The 19,019-nt window shown below is 37.3% G+C and overlaps 1 protein-coding gene across 1 annotated transcript in view; it reads right to left on the bottom strand.

Moving 5' to 3' along the window:
• CUNH10orf53 (chromosome unknown C10orf53 homolog) overlaps positions 1–16,658 on the bottom strand; it is a 42,099-nt gene extending 25,441 nt beyond the window's left edge. Inside the window, exon 1 of the mRNA XM_037056652.1 lies at positions 16,562–16,658. Within this exon, the coding sequence (XP_036912547.1) occupies positions 16,562–16,658 (97 nt within the window). The remainder of the gene's footprint in view (positions 1–16,561) is intronic.
• Between the last annotated feature and the right edge of the window lie 2,361 nt (positions 16,659–19,019).

The following is a 19,019-nucleotide window of genomic DNA, read 5'->3' as shown; positions in this document are numbered from 1 at the left end:
AAACAGTAAATGAATCAGCTGGGCACTCTGTAATTACAAATGGTCTGGGCCTGAGCACACACACAGCCCAGTCTTATCAGGAGCATAGATAACAGTTTCACAAAAAAGACTGCTTATTTCTTCCTATGTACTGTTGTGCATGGAGGATGTTTCCAAGGCAGGAATTGCCAAGTGAACCAAATCAGAAACTTCTAAGATGGATGCTTTCCAAAAATAGTGAGAGTTGCAATAAAAATCATAGTACCCTTTGTAGTAAAACTTTGGAGGATCTTATTTTCTGTTGAGCTTTATGATAAAGGGATAGAATACTGTGATAATTTTGTACTGTTCTCTGAAATGAAAGGATCATGACACACAGGACTTTAGAAATCACCAAGTTTTCCCTTGGTGCTCAGAGAAACTAAAGGCCAGAGAGGAGAAGCAGAACAATTCCCAGGCCAGGAGGTTGAGTTCCAGGCTTCCTCATTCAGGGAGGTGATGAGCTGTCACTGCATGATTGTGTCTCACTGGTTTTCAGTCTGACATTTAACATGAGCTTTCTTTTGCTCAAAGGAAGAAATTTGCATTTATAAATGACAGCTATTTATTTTGTCTTTGCCTGTAACTTCTAAGTAAATAAAGCATGTAATATTATTTTAAGATGTATTCCTGAGTGATGCTTTTGTAAACATCTGTTACTGTAAATTTTTATTTAAAATATAAATTTCAGCTTAAAATTACAAAAAAGAAAGAATCGATAAACTTGAAAATAGGACAATTAAAATTATTGAGTCTGAGGAACATAAAAAACAAAGAATTTTGTAAAAAGTGAATGTACCAACATATTTACAATGGTAATCTCAGAAGGAAAAAAGAGGCAGGGGAAGATAGAGTATTTGAAGGAATAATGGTTGGAAACTTCCAAAATTTGGTGAAAGATGTAAAGATACATATTCAAGAAGCTAAACTAAGCCCCAAAAAGATCAATTCAAAGAGATCCACACTGAGACATATTATAGTCAAATTGTAAACAAAGACCAAGAAAGAATCTTGAAAGGAGCAAAACAAAACTGACTTGTTATGCACAAAAGCTCCTCAATAAGATTAACAGTTAAATGATTTCTCATCAGAAACTATGAAGGCCAGAAGGCAGTGTAATGACATGTTTAAAGTACTGCAAAAACAAACTCGTATCGATCAGAGCTTTCCAGAGAAATAAAATCAGTCGGTTACATATAGAGACGAAGACAGAAAGAGAAAGAGGAGAGAGAGGGGTTATGGGGAAATGGAGATATTTATTTTAAAGCCTTGGCTCATATATTTGTGAGGGCTGTTGAATCTGAAGTCTGAAAAAATGGCAATTTAGGTGAGAGTTAATGTTGCAGAATTTTATTATGATTTCCATAGGTCAGGTAGGCTAGATACACAAGCAGGGGGTTTATGTTGCTGTCTTGAGGAAAATTCTTTCTTCTTTGGGTACCCTTAGTTTTTTTTTCTATTAAGGCCTCCAACTTATTAAAGTCCCACTCACATGAATGGTAATCTGTTTTATGTACTCTACTGATTGTAAATGCTAAGCACACCTAAAAAATACCTTTGTAGCAACATCTAGACTTGTGTTTAATCCAACAACTGTGCACCATTGCCTAGCCAAGAGGTGACAGAAAGAAAACTAACCATCAAAACTGTCAAAGAATTCTATGATTGTCAAATCTATCTTTCAAGAATAAAGGGAAAATAAGACATTTCCAGATAAATAAAAGCTGACATAATTTGTTGCTAGTAAACCTGCCTTACAAGAAAGGCTAAAGAAGTCACTCAGGCTAAAATGAAAGATCACTAGAGAGAATCATGAAGCCATAAAAAGAATGGAAGGACAGTGATAAAGGTAGCTACAGTGACAAACATAAAATCAACCATTGTTGGACTTTTGGTTCAAAACTCCTCCTTTTTTCTTTATGTGCTTAAAAGGCAAAAGATGTAAAGATACATACATACTATAATTATGAATCTGAGTCAATGGGCACACAATGAATGAAGATAGTGATAACATTGTGGAGAATGATGGATGTGTATAGGAACAGATGTTTTGTACACAAATGCAAACTAACTTGGTATTATTTAAACTAGATTTTCATAAGGTTAGATCGTTTATCGCTATTCCCAAGGTAACCACAAAAAATATCTGAAACAGATATCAGGAAAAAATCCCATTTTGTATAGCAACAAGAAAAGTGACCTAGGAATGTACCTAGGAATAAATGTACCTAGGAATAAATCTAACCAAGGAGGTAAAAGACCTGTACTCAGAAAACTACACAACACTGAAGAAAGAAATTAAGGAAGACACAAACAAATGGAAGCATGTACCATGTTCATGGATTGAAGAATTAACATCATTGGGATGCCCATACTACCCAAAGCAAGTTATAGATTCAATGCAATCCTTATTAGAGTACCAATGACGTATTTCATAGATATAGAATGAACATTTCAAAAATGTATATGGAACCATAAACAACACTGAGTAGCTGCAGTAATTCTGAGAAAGAAGAACAAAGTAGAAAGGATCACAATACCTGATGTCAAACTGTATTACCAGGCCACTGTAATCAAAACAGCCTGGTACTGGCATTAAAAACAGGCACATAGACCAATGGAACAGAACAGAGAGCCCAGAAATAAACCCAAGTCTCTACGGGCAACTAATATTCAACAAAGGGGGCAGTAACATAAAATGGAGTAAAAATAGCCTCTTCAACAAATGGTGTTGGGAAAACTGGGCAGCTACATGCAAAAAGAAGGAAAATCTCAGATATTCCATGCAGCAATATTTTCACTGATATGTCCCCTAGAGCAAGGGACATAAAGGAAGGAATAAACAAATGGGATCTCAGAAAAAAAAAAAGCTTCTGCATGGCTAAAGAGCATTAAAATGAAAAGACAATCAACTATGTGGGAAAATATATTTGCCCGTAGACAACTTAGACAAGGGTTTGATCTCCAAAATATGTAAACAACTCACACAACTCCACTCCAGGAAGACAAAAATCCCAATTAAAAAATGGGCAAAAGACTTGCACGGACACTTCTCCAGGGAGGACATTGAAAGGGCCCAGAGACATGTGAAAAGACACTCAGTATCACTAGCCATTAGAGAGATAGAAATTAAAACCACAATGAGATACCACTTCACACTGGTCAGAGTGGCTATCATAAGCAAAGCAACAAACAAGTGTTGGAGAGAATGTGGAGAAAAGAAAACCCCAGTGCACACTGTTGGTGGGAATGTGGACTGGTGCAGCCACTATGGAAATTAGTATGGAATTTGCTCAGAAAACTAAAACTAGAACTGCCTTTTGACCCAATTCCACTGCTGGGATTACACCCAAAGAACCGTGAAACACCAATGCAAAATAACCTGTGCATGCCAGTGTCCATAGCAGTACAATTAACAATAGCCAAGTGCTGGAAACATCCTAAGGGCCCCTCGGTAAATGAGTGGATCATAAAACGATGGTACATTTACATGATTGAATACTATGCAGCAGAAAGAAAGAGAGAAAGAGAGAAAGAAAGAACTCCTACCCTTTGTGACAGCATGCCTGGAACTGGAGAACACCATGCTAAGTGAAATAAGCCAGGTGGTGAGACACAAATACCATATGATCTCACCTGTAAGTGGAATCTAATCAACAAAACAAGCAAGCAAACAAAATAGAATCAGAAACAGTGAAATTAAAAACTGACAGTAATCAGTGAGGAGGAAGGAAGGGTTAAAGGTGGGAAATGGGGAAGGGGTTTTCAGGAACATGTATAAAGGACACATGGACAAAGCCAAAGTGGGAAAGATTGAAGGTGGGATGTGGGGACAGCTGGAGTGGGAGGAATGGTAGTGGTGGGGGGAATGGAGACAACTGTACTTGAACAACAATAAGAAAATGTAAAAAATAAAATAAAATAAAAATAATTAGAAATATATTGAAAAGGAGAAGAGAATAAAAATAGTACATTACAAAAAATCAAGTAAATTATTTAAAAAGACAGTAATGAAGAAATTGAGGGGCAAAAATGAGGTATGAAATACAGATAACAAATAACTAAATGGCAAAAGTTGGTATCTCCTTAGTAGTAATTACTTACTAGTAAATAGATTAACCTCTTTAATTAAAGGCAGACATTGGCATAATGAATTAAAAAACAGAATTTATTTATATATTGTCTACCAGAGACTCACTCTAGATACAAAAATACTAAGTGGTTTAAATGGAAAGAATGGAAAAATATTTTATGCAAATGACAGGCAAAGAGAAACAGATTATCTATATTATTCCAGACAAATTAGATTTTAGGTCAAAAGTTTATAAGAATCACAGAAGGATATTATATATTAATAAAAGCTGTACTCTATGAAGGATATTAACAATTATATATCTGTATACAACTGACAGAACCATAAAATACATAAATCAAAAATTGGCAGAATTAAAGGGGAAATAGTTGTATAATAACAGCTGGAGACTTTGATACATCATTTTCAATAATGGGTACAACCTCTATACAGACCTATCAATAAGAAAATAGAGCAACCTAAGTGCCTATCAGTAAATGAGTGGATCAAAAACTATGGTACATTTACACAATGGAATACTATACTATGCAGCAGAAATAAAGAAGGAGCTCCTACTCCTTGCAACGGCATGCATGGAACTGGACAGCATTATGCTGAGTGAAATAAGCCAGGTGTTGAAGGACAAATACCATATGATCTCACCTTTAACAGGAACATAATCAACAAAACAAGCAAACAAGAAAAATATAACCAGATACATTAAAATAAAGAATAAACTGACAATAAGTAGAGGAGAGGGATAATGGGGGAAAATAGGGGAAGGGTCATCAAGGAACATGTATAAAGGACACATAGACAAAGCCAAAGGGGGCAGGGTAGAGGGTGGGAGGTGGGGATGGGTAGGACAAGGGGGAGTCATGGGAAGGAAATGCAGACTGCTGTATTTGAACAACAATATAAAAATACAAGCAATAAAAATAAAATGGAGGACTTGCCACAACCAGCTTTACTCGGTTTGTTAGGTGTCATCCTGCAAAGCAGAAGGTCACTAGTTTGATTACCATCAGGGCACATGCCTAGGTTGTGGGTTCAGTCCCAGTCTGGGAATGTATGAGAGGCAACCAATTAATGTCTCTCTCTCACATTGATGTTTTTCTCCCTCTCTTCCCCTCTCTCTAAAAATACAACAATAATAATAATAATAATAATAATAATAATAGACTTAACTAGCATTATAAACCAACTAGACCTAACATACATATATAAAACATTCCACCAAAGGCAGAGTATATATTCTACTCAAGTGCATATGAAACATTTTATAGAAATGGTCATATTTTAGACCACAAAACAAATCTAAATAAATTTTAAAATAATATCTACGAACTATCATTTCTCCTCATGAAGGAATACAACTATATAGCAATAGCAGAAGGAAATTTGGAAAAAAATTAAAAATGTTTAGAAATTAAACAACACACTCATAAGCAACCAATGTGTCAAAGGAGAAATCACAAGGGAAATTGGAAAATATCTTGAGAAATTGAAAATTAAAACACAACCTATTAAAATACAGGATGCAGTGAAAGTGCTCTGAGGGAAATTTATGGCTGTAAAGGCCTACACTAAAAAGGATCTCAAATCAATGATCTTATTGTACAGCTAGGGGAACTAGAAAAACAAGAGCAAACCAAACCCAAAACTAAGAGGAGAAAATAACAAGAAAACTTAGACCAAAATACAAAATAATAGAAAATAGAAAAATGGAAAAAAACCCCAACAAAATCAAAAGTTGGTTCTTTAAAAGGATCAACAGATTGACAAACCTTAAGCTATATTGACTAAGGAGAAAAGAGAGAAGACTTAAAATAACTGAAATGATAAATGAAAAAGGGTACATTACAACTAACTTTACAGAAATAGATAGGATTTTAAAAAATATATCCATAAAAAGGATTGTAAGAAAATAGTATTAACTCCTATACATCAACAAATTGGCTAACCTAGATAAATGGACACATTCCTAGAAGTACAGAACTACCAAAACAAACTTAAGAAGAAATAAAAAATCTGAACAGACCAATAACTAGTAAGGGGATTGAAACCTTCCAACCAAGAAATGCTCAGAACCACAGGGCTTTCCTTGTGAATTCTACCAAACACTTAAAGGAGAATTAATGCCAATCTTTCTGAAACTCTTCCAGAAATTGAAGAGGGGGGAGACATGTTCAAACTCATTCTATGAGGCCAGCATTATGCTGACCTCAAAGCCAGACAATGGGTTCCAGCCAAGATGGAGGTGTAGGTAGAAACACTTCAATTCCTCGCACAGCCAAAAGAGAGATAACAACCAATTAAAAACAATAAACAACCAAAAATGCTAAAAAATCAAACGGCAGGGAACTCTAACACCCAAGGAGTTAAAAAAAAAAAAACAACATTCTCCCAGACCAGTAGGAGGGGTAGAGATAGGAGACAGGAGATAGACAGCTGAGCAGAGAGGATGGATGGCAAGGCTGCAAACTGCAGGGGCAAGGCAGGGCAGGCTGAATGGGAAAGTAAAGACTCAAAGCTAGGCGTAAAAGACTGTGGGGGTTGCATTGGTGGTCAAAACTCCCAGTCTCACAGGAGAGTTAGTTGGAAAGTGGGGCTAGAGAAGAGTGAGCCAGCAGCATTGTTCCCTCTCTGATGCCTCCCCCACAGACTGTGCCACAGGGCAGCAAAGAGGGTTGCCCCACCCTGGCGAATACCAAAGTCTCTGCCCCCTTACAATACAACAGGTGCACTGAGACCAAGAAATATGGCCCAAATGAAAAAACAGATCAAAACTCCAGAAAAAGAGCTAAGTGATGAGGAGATAGACAACCTATCTAATGCAGGGTTCAAAACACTAGTAATCAGGATTGAGTTTGGTCACAAAATGAAGGAAGAAATGAAGGCTACCCAAAGTGAAATAAAGCAAAATATTCAGGGAACCAACAGCGAAGGGAAGAAAACTGGGACTCAAATCAATGATTTGGAACAGAAGAAAGAAATAAACATTCACCTGAAATAGAATGAAGAAACAAGAATTCAAAAAAATTAGGAGAGGCTTAGGAACCTATGGGACAACATTAAGTGCTCTAATATCCAAATCATAGGGGTGCCAGATGAAGGGGAAGAGCAAGAAATTAAAAACTTATTTGAAAAAAATAGTGAAGGAAAACTTCTCCAATCTGGCAAAGGAAATAGACTGGAAGTCTATTTCCAGTCTAGAAAAGGCCTATGGCTGTAGGCCTTTACAGCCATAAATTTCTGGAAGAAAGTCCAGGAAGCTCAGAGAGTCTTAAAGAAATTAGACTCAAGGAGGAACACACCAAGACACATCATCATTAAGTTACCCAAGATTAAAGATAAAGAGAAAATCTTGAAAGCAGCAAGAGGAGAGAGTTACCTATCAAAGAGTTCCCATAAGACTCAGCTCATTTCTCAAAAGAAACCCTGCAGGCAAGAAAGGGCTGAAAAGAAGTATTTGAGGTCATGAAAAGCAAGGACCTACATTCAAGATGACTCTATCCAGCAAAGCTATCATTTAGAGTAGAAGGTCAGATAAGGTATTTCCCAGAAAAGGTCAAGGTAGAGGAGTTCATCATCACCAAACCCTTATTATATGAAATGTTAAAGGGACTTATTTAAGGAAAAGAAGAAGATCAAAAACTAAGGATTCACAAGAACAAGTATAAAGGACACATGGACAAAAACTAGCACAGGTGGAAATGGGAGAGAGGTGGGGAGCACTGGGGGGGTGGGCTGAGATGGGAGTAAAAAACAGAAAACTGTACTTGAACAATAATTAAATAAAAAACTATGAACAGTAAAATGATAACAAATTCACAACTATCAACAATGGAACCTAAAACAAAAACAAATACAAACTGAGAAATCAACTAGAATAGGAACAAAGCCATAGAAATGGAGATCACATGGAGGGTTTTTAGTGTGAAAGAGGAGAGGAAGAAAGGGGAGGAAAGGTATAGAGAATAAGAAGCGTAATTGGTAGGCATAAAATGGATGGGGGTAGGTTAAGAAGAGTATAGGAAACAGAGAAGCCAAATAATTTATATGTACAACCCCTGGACATGAACTAAGCAGGGGCAAAGGGAATACTGGAAGGTGGAGGGTGTGCACAGGTTAGGAGGGATAAAGGGGAGAAAAAAATTGGGAAAACTGTAATAGCATAATCAATAAAATATACTTTTAAAAAAGCCAGAAAATGGCACTATAGGAAAACTACTGAACAATATTCCTCATGAATATTGATGCAAAATCCCCAACAGAAAACTAGAGGATTGAATTCACTAGTGTAGAAAAAGTATGTGCACCATAACCAAGAGGTGCAAGCTTGGTTCAATATATGAAAATCAATAAATATAATATACCTCATTAATAGAATGAAGGATACAAAACCCCATATTTATCTCAGTTGACTCAGAGAAAGCTCTTGAAAACTATATTTTTGTATTAAAAATACTTAACAAACAGAATAGTAGAAAACTTTCTTATTATGATAAAGACCACATATGAAACATCACAGCTGACATGACATTCAATGGAGAAAGGTCAAAAGTTTTTAACCTAAAATCTGGAACAGGACAAGATTTTCAGGACAAAGTCAGGAAAAAGTGGCCTGTTTTTGCCCCTTCTACTCAACATAGTATAAGTTCTAGCTAGAGAAATTGGGCAAGAAAAAATAAAAAGCATCTAAAATGGAAAGAAAGAAGTAAAATTACCTCTATTTGCAGACTAGAAAATCTTTAGTCCACAGAACACCGTTTGAGCTAATGAACAAAACAGCGAAGTTTAAGGATACAAAATCAACACACACATCAGTTGTATTTCTCTATGCTAACAATGAACAATCCGAAAAGGTAATTGAGAAAATGAGTTCAATTACAGTAGCATCTAAAAAAAACAAAGCACTTAGTAAAAGATTTAACAAATTGCAAATTTCATACACTGAAAACTACTAAATTGCTAATTGCTAAAAAAAAAAAGTTTAAGACCTAAATAAATGAAAAGATAGCCCATGTGCATGGATTGTAAGACAGCATTGTTAAGATGACTATACATTTGACCCTTAAACAACACAAGTTTGAACTGTAGGGGCCCACTTGTACACTGTTATTTTTTCAATAAATATAATCAGCCCTCCATAGCATCTCCTGATTCAACCAACTGAGGATCAAAAATAGTATTTTCTATATGTAGTTGGAAATCGGAAGATGTGGAGGGCAGTCTGTATGCATTATTCCATAATATTTTATATAAGAAACTTCAACATCTGTGATTTTGGTATCCATGCCAGGGTAGGGGTGTGTTCTGGGAAAAATCCCTCACAAATACTGATGAATGACTAAATTTTGGAGGATTAAAAATTTATACTTGCATTTTTGACAGTGTGGTGCATCAGTACCACTAACCCTTGCATTGTTCAAGGGTCAACTGTTCTTCTCAAAGCACTATACAAATTTAATAAAATTTCTCTCAAAATTCCAATGCTGTATTTTTCAGCAATAGAAAAACTCCTAAGAATTACACAGAATTTCAAGGGACCAGAATAACTCAAGCAATCAAGAAAGAATAAAGTCAGAGAACTTACACGTCCTCATTTCAAAACTTACTCAAAGATACATAATCAAAAGAGTGTGGTACAGTCATAGGATAAACATATAGACCAGTGGAATAGAATTGACAGTCCAGAAATAAACCATCACAACTATGGGCAATTGATTTTTGACATGAGTGCCAGGACAATTCAATGGATAAAGAACAGTCTCTTTAACAAAGTATACTGAAAAAAACTAAATATTCATAAGAATATATGTTTTTAAATTTTATTTTTCAATTAAAGTTTACATTATTATTTTATATTAGTTTCAGTTGAACAGTGTAGAGGTTAGACGATTATATAACTTACAACATGATCTCCCAGGTAGTACCTACCTGGCATCATATGTAGTTATTACAATACAATTAACTATATTCCCTATGTTGTGCTTTACATCCCTGTGACTATTTTTATAATTGCCAGTTTGTACTGCTTAATCTTCACCCTTTTTACCCATCCCCATAAACCACCTTCTATCTGGCAGCTATCAATTTGTTGGAAAAGTACTTAAGTGGAATTCCTGGGTCATATGGTAGTTCTATTTTCAAATTTTTGAGGACTCCCCATAGTAGCTGCACCAGTTTACAATCTCACTAACACTAGTTGTTTGTTGATTAGTGATGATAGTCATTCTGACAGGTGTAAGATGATATCTTATTGTGATTTTAATTTGAAGTTCTCTACATTTAATTCTCTACAAACTAAAGTCATGTTAAACATCTTTTCTTATGTCTATTGGCCATCTGCATGTCCTCTTTGGAGAAATGCTTATTCAGATACTCTGCCCAAAAAATTGAAAACAATTTTTCAATTGCTTATGTATGTGTGTGTGTGTGTGTGTGTGTGTGTGTGTGAAGTCATGATTTCCTTATATATTTTAGATATTAGCTTTTTATCAGATGTATCATTTGGGTTTCCTTTTCTGTACAAAAGCTTTTTAGTTTGATGTAGTCCCATTTGTTTATTTTTTCTTTTGTTTTCCTTGCCTGAGGAAAAATATTAAAAAAATATTGCTAAAAACATGTCAAGGTGTTATTGCCCTTGTTTTCTTCTAGGAGTTTTATGGTTCCAGAACTTACATTTAAGTCTTCAATCCATTTTGAGTTTATTTTGGTATACGGTGTAAGAAAGTACTCTAATTCCTTTTTGGCATACATCTGTCCAGTTTCCCCAACACCATTTAATGAAGAGACTGTCTTATCTTGTATATTTGTGTTGCTTTTGTCATTAACTAGTGTGGCAGACAGATGTGGGTTTATTCCTGGGCTCTGTATTTTGTTCTGTTTATCTATTTGTCTGTGCTCCAGTATTATGCTGTTTTGATTACCATAGCTTCATGGTGTAGTTAGATATCAGGTAGTATTATACCTCCAATTTTGTTCTTTTATCTCAACATCGCTTTAGTTATTCCAGGTCTTTTGTAGTTCCATATTTATGACTTGTTCTAGTTCTTTTAAAAAATGCCATTGGTATTTTGATAAGGATTGCATTGAATCTGTAGATTGCTTTGGGTAGTATGGACATTTTAACAATGTTTATTCTTCCTATCCATGAGCATAATATGTTCTTCCATGTATTTGTATTTTCTTTAACTTCTTTCTTCAATGTCTTATAGTTTGGTCTTTTACCACCTTTGTCCTGTTCCCAGTCTTAAAGGAAATCTTTCAAAATTTCACTGTTGAGTACAATGTTAGCTGTAGGTTTGTGTATATGGCCTTTACTACGTTGAGGAATGTTCCCTGTATTCTGACTTTGGTAAGGTTTATTTTTTTTATCATAGATGTTGGATTTTGTAAAATGCTGTTCCTGCATCTATTGATATGATCATATGGTTTTTAGTCTTCATTTTGTTTGTGTTACTTGATTTGTAGATATTGAACCAATCTTGCATCCCAGGAATAAATCCTACTTCATCATAATGTGTGATCTTTTTAATGTTTTGCTGAATTTAGTTTGCTAATATTTTGCTGAGGGTTTCTACATTTGTGTTCATATGGGATAATGGCTTATAGTTTTCTTTTTTTGTAGTGTCTTTGTCTGGTTTTGGTATCAGTGTAATGCTGGCCTTGTAAAATGAGTTTGGGAGTTTTCCTTCCTCTCCAATTTTTTAGAATGCTTTTGTAAAATTTGCCATTAAAGCTACCTGGTCCAGGTCTTTTGTTTGTTGGGACTTTTCTGACTACTTGATTTGATTTTGCTAGTATTTATCAGTCTCTTCAGATTTTCTTTTTCTTCTTAATTCAGTCTTTGAAGATTGTTTGTTTCTAGAAAATTATCCATTTTTTCCAGGCTGTCCAATTTGTTGGAATACAGTAGTTTATAGTATTTCCTCATAATCTTTTGTATTTCTGTGGGTCAGTTTTCACTTATCCTCTTTCATTTCTGATTTTATTTATTTTGGCCCTTTCTTTTTTTTTTCTTGGTGAATTTGGCTAAAGTTTCTCAATTTGTTTATTTTTTTAAAAGAATCAGCTCTTGGTTTCATTGATTTTTTTCTATTGTATTTTTAAGACTTATTTACATTCTATTCTTTATTATTTCCTTCCTTCTACACACTTTGGATGTTGTTTGTTCCTTCTTTTCTAGTTTCTTTTGTTAAAGTTCTCACTAAATCCTTCTACTGTTTCCCTAAGTTGAGCATCCTTTTTTTTAAAGATTTTATTTGTTTAGATTTATTTATTTATCTTTAGAGGGGAAGGAAAGGGAGAGAAACATCAATGTATGGTTGCCTTTCATGCATCCCCTGCTGGGAGTTGGCCTGCAGGGAACTTGCCTGCAACCCAGGCATGTGCCCTGACTGGGAATCGAACTGCGATCCTCTGGTTCGCAGGCCTGTGTTCAATCCACTGAGCTAAGTTGAGCATCCTTATAATCAGTGTTTTGAACTCTGTATCTGGTAGATTGCTTGTCTCTATTTTGTTTAGTTCTTTTTCTGGAGTTTTGTTCTTTTCTTTCATTTGGGACATGTTCTTTTGTCTGCTCATTTTGGAAGCATCCCTGTGTTTGTTTATCTGTATTAAATAGAGCTGCTATGTCTCCTAGGCTTGGTAGAGTGGCTTTTTGTAGTAGGTGTCATGCAGCCTGCCCAGTCACCTTATCTGAGCTGGGTGCTCCAGATAAGCCCCCAGTGTGGGCTATGTATACTCTCCTGTTGTTGTTGAGCCTTGATTGCTGTTGTCATGTCAGTGGCATAGATTTACCACCAGGCCTGTGAGGACTGGCTGTAACCAGTGTGGAGAATTAGCAGTGCAGGACCTACCTCATGGAACAGAACTTACTTTACCAGTACTCAAGTACCTTGAGTCTACCCCTGGAGTGTATTGTTCATTGGGTGGTTGGGTGGTACTTTGGCATGGTCTGAAGCCATTCACTGGGTGCACTGCCTCTGGGAGATACAGGCCAAGATCAATTGCCACTTCTTTTCTGTCTGGGGCCACCCAGCATGAGCTATAAAGCAACCTGCAGATGGCTGCTACTTGTGCAGGACAGGTCAAGCTGTGAACCATGCCTAACTGCTGTTAGTGCTGGGCTTGATGCCACTTAGCAAGAAGTACAGGGTACACAGAGGCAAGGTGCTTCTTGTTTGAGAGCTTTTAGGAAAGTCAGCAGCATGAGCCAAGACAGGTTGTTTGTATGGAAAGCCCCTGGAAAGGTCTTAGTTGTACCACAAGTTGGGTGGGGCAGGGTCTCAGGAAATCACTATGGTGGGATGTACATTGTTAGCCAGGTTGTTGGAGACTCAAATATAGCACTGCCTGCCAGTTTTGTGGATGGAATATTTAGCAAAAGAACAATGGCCTCTGCTAGCACTTCTGTTTGGGAGAAAGCTGCCGCCCCAGTCTTCGACCTGAAGATAGACAATTCACTTTCTCCCTTAAGTCCCTAATGCCTTTCAAGCTGCTGCCCCAGTGCTGGAACTCAGAGCAACTGAGACTGAGTAAGTCCATGTGCAGGCCTTTTAAGAGGTTGGGACTCCAGAAGCCCTCTATCTCACTGAGCTACAATCCTGGATGGTTCTTACAGCCAGAAGTTTTGGAGACTTCTCTTCCTGGCACTGGAACCCTGGGTTAGGGGTTCTGGTGTGGGACTGGACCCATGGGAGGACCTCAGCATCTGAGATAGTCCTCATGATTTTTAACTGCTATGTGTATGTGTGGGACCAGCCTGTTCTGCATCTCTATCTCTCTTACCAGTTCTAGTGTTTATTCTGAGGTTTATCTTTTATACCTTAGTTATAGGGCTTTGTTCAGCTATATTTTAGGCAGTTCTAAATAATGGTTCTTCTGTAGTTAATTGTAATTTTGATGTGGTTGTGGAAGTTTCTGAGTACTGTGTTTACTTACACCACCATCTTGACTGGAAGCTAGATCTACTAAAACTGCTGCAGTTGCTTAGTCTCATTATTTTACTAAAAGTGGTTATGAGGTCAAGGTTTTGTGGATAGGCCTAGTTCATCAGATGGCAAAGAAGTAAAAAATCAGTTATTTAGGCAGTGTCCTTAGCCAAGGCTTCAAAACATTTTAAGGATTACCAAATAATACTGAGCTATTTACAACAGAAACGTCTCAATCATTTCTTCTCTCAGAGAAAACATTTTTTTCTGATGACTGAAATCCTCCCCACACTCTAAACTAAATAGAACTCAAATGCTACCTTCTCTTGGAAGGCTTCCCTGATTGTTAATTTTGTGTTTTCTGCACTCCCAAGGTATTTTGCCTGGAAAATTCTGGGTTTAGGTCAGATAATGGAGTTCATGAAGACTCAGTCTCAGGCTCTCTTCTTCTTCTATATGTCCTCCCCAAGTCAATGACTCATACCTTCCTATCTTCAGGGCAGATTTTTTTCTCTGAACTCCAGAACAATAGAGCTAAGCAGCTCCACCTACATAACTGAAAGCACTTGAAATTTAATAATTTCAAAAATGGAGCATGCTCCTCCAATTGAACATCCTTAGTGTTCTCAGTTTTAGTATAGAGCACTTACATCCATCAGCACTTGACTCAAGCCAGAGTTGACTGGATCCAGAGAGAAGCTTCTTTTTAAAATTTTTTAATTTATTTATCTTTAGAGGGGAAGGGAAGGAGAGAGGGAGAGAAATTTCAATGTATGGTTCCCTCTTGTGTGTCCCCTGCCGGGAACTGGCCTGCAACCCAGACCCACACCCAATCCACTGAGCTACACCAGCCAGGGCCAGAGAGAAGCCTCTTGACCCTTGCCTCTACTCTGTATTTTTTTAGGAAGTACCATTTAAACATTTTTATTCTTATTTTTAGAGAGACAGGAAGGGAGAGAGAAAGAGAGGGAGAAAAAACATAAATGTGTGGTTACCTCTCGTGTGCCCTATGCTGGGGACCTGGACTGCAACCCAGGCATGTGCCCTGTCTGGAAATCAAACTGGCAACGCTTTTGTTCGCAACCCTTTCAATCCACTGAGCTAGACCAGTCAGTGTGGGAATACATTATTTTACTTTCATCTACCACCCTTTTATGGCTATCCTGGTACAAGCTACTATTATATCTCCCTGACTTGTCTCCATGCTTTCATTCTTGACCATTTCTAATCTGTTCTCATAGCAGCCACAGTTTTATCCCCCTGCTTAAAACTTCTATATGGCTGCTTTGGCTGGTGTGGCTCTGTGGACTGAGCACAGGCCTGGGAACCAAATAGTCACTGGTTCAATTCCCAGTCAGGGCACACACCTGAGTTTCAGGCCAGGTCCCAGTGTGGGGTCCTTGAGAGGCAACCACACATTGATGTTTCTCTCTCTCTTTCTCCTTCCCTTCCCCTCTAAATAATAAATAAATAAATAAATAAAAATTAAAAAAAAAACACAAAAAACTTTCATATGGCCCTGCAGGATCTGGTTCCTGTCTACCTCTCCAATCTCATCTTCCCATCAGTTCAACAAACACATCATTTGTTCATGCTTGCAGCCTTTGCAGATATCAGTTCCTTCAGTTAGAATGCTCTTTCTTCTCTTTACCTGGTTAATTACTGCTTGCTTACTCTTTAAAAGTTGAACTCAAATGTAAGAAACCTTTCCAGATCTTTCCCCTCCTCCTCCAATTATGGCCAGTTGTGGGGCCCACTATGACTATGTTTCTCTATCAGAGTCTTAGCAATACTGTCCATTAGTAGTTAACAATAAGAAGGTCACTTCAAGGACATGTATCTTTGTTCACTAGTATGTCCCAGGTAACTGGAGGAGTGTTTGGCACATATTAGCTGCTCATAAAAAGGTTGCTACAGCCCTGGCTGGTGTAGCTCAGTGGATTAAGCACAGGCCTGTGAACCACACGATCGTGGTTCCATTCCCAGTCAGGGCACATGTCCGGGTTGCAGGCCAGTTCCCAGCAGGGGACTCATGAGAGGCAACCATACATCGATATTTCTCCCCTTCTCTCCTTTCCTTCCTCTCTAGAGATAAATATATATATTTTTAAAAAAGGTTGTTAACGAATGATCAGGGGACAGACATCCCACCACTCTCCAGCCAGCAATATGACCTTGAAAAAGTCACTTACTATTCCTGATCCTGAGTTTCCCACAGTGTAAAGCTTAGTGTGTAATCCTTTCTAACCTTTCTAACCGGATAACTTGTGTAAACTTCCTAGCACCCAGTGGGCTCACACGTTTGTTTTGTTCCCACTCTTATATTGAATCAGAGGGAGCCAGAGAAAGATGCTCAATCATCCCAGGGTGGTGAGGGCTCAGAGGAGATTTTTCAAAAGAGGTGGGTCTGGGCCTGAGAACAGAAGAAGGTCTAGACAGAAGGCACACCCTGCACAAATGCTCAGAGGCTAGGGTATACCTGGGCACACGCAGGTTGGTGTTGGTGGCCCTTTGGCGCTTGGCTGCCCACCTTGCAGGCCCTCCAGGCGGAACGTGCGGTGCTCCACAGACAGGCCAACTGCGCTGTATGGGCCATAGCGCAAGGTGACCACTGCATTCTTAGGCATGGCTGGGCCGCCTGCCTGGGCTACAGCGCAACACACACTGCTAGGCAACTGCGCTTCAGGCCCTTAGGAGTGGGCGTGACTGGGTGTGGTCAGGGAGGGTGAGGGTGGAGCTTGAGGATCCTCCTTACCACTCCCAGCCCAGTGCCTGGTGTAATGAGGGAGGGTGAGGAATTTCCCTTTCTAGATGTCTGTATCTCCTAAGGTGCGCCCACTGCTGGGGTGCAAAAGGGTGCAGTGGTGTTTGGAGACAACTTGCTTTAGCCGCCTTAACAGCCAGGTAAACAGGATTTCAACCTGGTATGGAAAGTGTTGATAAATGAGAATAGCCAATATTTACAACCAATTACAGAAAAGTATGCATCAGGCAACATATTAAGCACTTCTCACGTGCTATCTCATTTAATCATTTTATCATCTCTACAAAATAGGTTGTATTTTGTTATGATTGTGTATTAACAACACTAAGGCGCAGACCGGTCGAGTGACCTTCCCAGGCAAGTCAGGAGTGTAGCGTGGATTGGAAATGCTTTGAGGTGCCTGTGTATAGAGGCACTATTTATCTTGCCGGGGATTTGTTGAGATTTTTGAAACTTAATTTAAGCCCTTCAATTGGTTTCAGAATAATTGGAGCCATTATCTTGTCACATACTGCTTCAGTTCCATTTTCTCACTTTTCAAGGGCTCTAGTTAAATGTATGTTAGACCTCAATGTATTCTTTATGTCTCCTCTCTTCTGTGTTTTTCTTTCATGCTTCTTTGGGGTTGTATGTATGTACATAAGTGAATATTTATTCATTTATTTTTAACTGTAATTCAGTTTATTAATTTCTCCAGCAGCTATGTATTAATGGCTGTTAAAGCCATGAGATTATTTATTTCAGTTTAGTTTTCAACTCCAGAATTTTATTTTGGTGCCTTTTTAAATCTTCTGTACCATTTTGTATAATAAATTAGAATGATAGTATGTTTTTATTCTTTAAGCCATTGATGAGTAAATAACATTAAATATCTTCTAATATTAAAATACTTTGCATTCTTGGATAAACCTGATGACTTAGTCATTGGTGTATTATCTTTTTTATATACTGTTAGAATTTGCTAATATTTTGCTTAGAATTTCTGAATAAATATGCATGAGTGAAATAGGCATATAGTTTTTCTTTATTGTGTCTCCAAGTCTTTTTTGGACTTAAGTTATAATAGCTTCCTAGAATAAATAAGGGAGTATAAAAGAAGAGGGAATATCCCCCCTATTAATTTTATATACAATTAAAATAATAACTTCTTTGAATGTTTGGTAGAACATGTGTATAAAATTTTATGTTTCTCCCCGCACTCTTTTTCACTGAATGGGAAGATTTTTAACTGCTTCTTCAATTTATTTGAGATTTATAGAAATATTCAGAAATTTTATTTTTGCATCAATTTTAGAACATTATATTTTTCTAAGAATTTTTCTCTTTTATCTAAGTTTTCAAATCTATTGGTATATGGCAATAGATATTCTTTTATTTTAAATGTCTACTTTATTGTAGTTATGTCAACTTTCTATTCATAATATTTATTTCCGACTTGTTTTTGTAACATTTGTTTTACTAGAGACTTGTTAATTTTGTTAGTCTTTTTAAAATTTTATTTTTATTATTTTTATTTTTTGGAACACAGAATTTATATTTTTTCCATGTTTTTAAATTTTATTGTTGTTCAAATACATTTGTCTGCCTTTCCCCCCCACCTCTCCCCCCCACCCCAGACATCCCCACTTCCCTCCACTGATTCCATACCCCATTCATTTTTGTCCATTTGTCATTTACAGCTGTTCCTGAAAACCCTTCACACTTTTCATCTCATTATCCCCTCCCATGTGTCCTCTGGTTACTGTCTATTTGTTCTTAATTTCACTGCCTCTGGTTATATTTTGCTTGCTTCTTTGTTTTGTTGATTAGGTTCCACTTAAAGGTGAGATCATATGGTATTTGTCTTTCACTACCTGGCTTATTTCACTTAGCATGATGCTCTCCAGTTCCATCCATGCTGTTGCAAAGGGTATGAGCCCCTTCTTTCTTTCTGCTGTGTAATATTTCACTGTGTAAAAGTACCATAGTTTTTTGATCCATTCATCTACTGATGGGCCCTTAGGTTGCTTTCAGCACTTGGCTATTGTAAATTGTGCTGCTATGAACATTGGGGTGCATAGGTTCTATGGATTGGTGTTTCAGGGTTCTTAGGATATAATCCCAGCAGTGGTATTGCTAGGCCAAATGGCAGTTTCATTTTTAGTTTTCTGAGGAAACTTCATACTGTTTTCCACAGTGGCTGCAACAGTCTGCATTCCCACCAACAATGTACAAGGATTTCCTT

This window comes from Sturnira hondurensis, unplaced genomic scaffold, assembly GCF_014824575.4.
Source record: "Sturnira hondurensis isolate 20B ecotype Veracruz unplaced genomic scaffold, ASM1482457v3 Scaffold0009125, whole genome shotgun sequence".
Classification (NCBI taxonomy): Eukaryota; Metazoa; Chordata; class Mammalia; order Chiroptera; family Phyllostomidae; genus Sturnira; species Sturnira hondurensis.
This window is presented reverse-complemented; position numbering and strand designations above follow the sequence as displayed.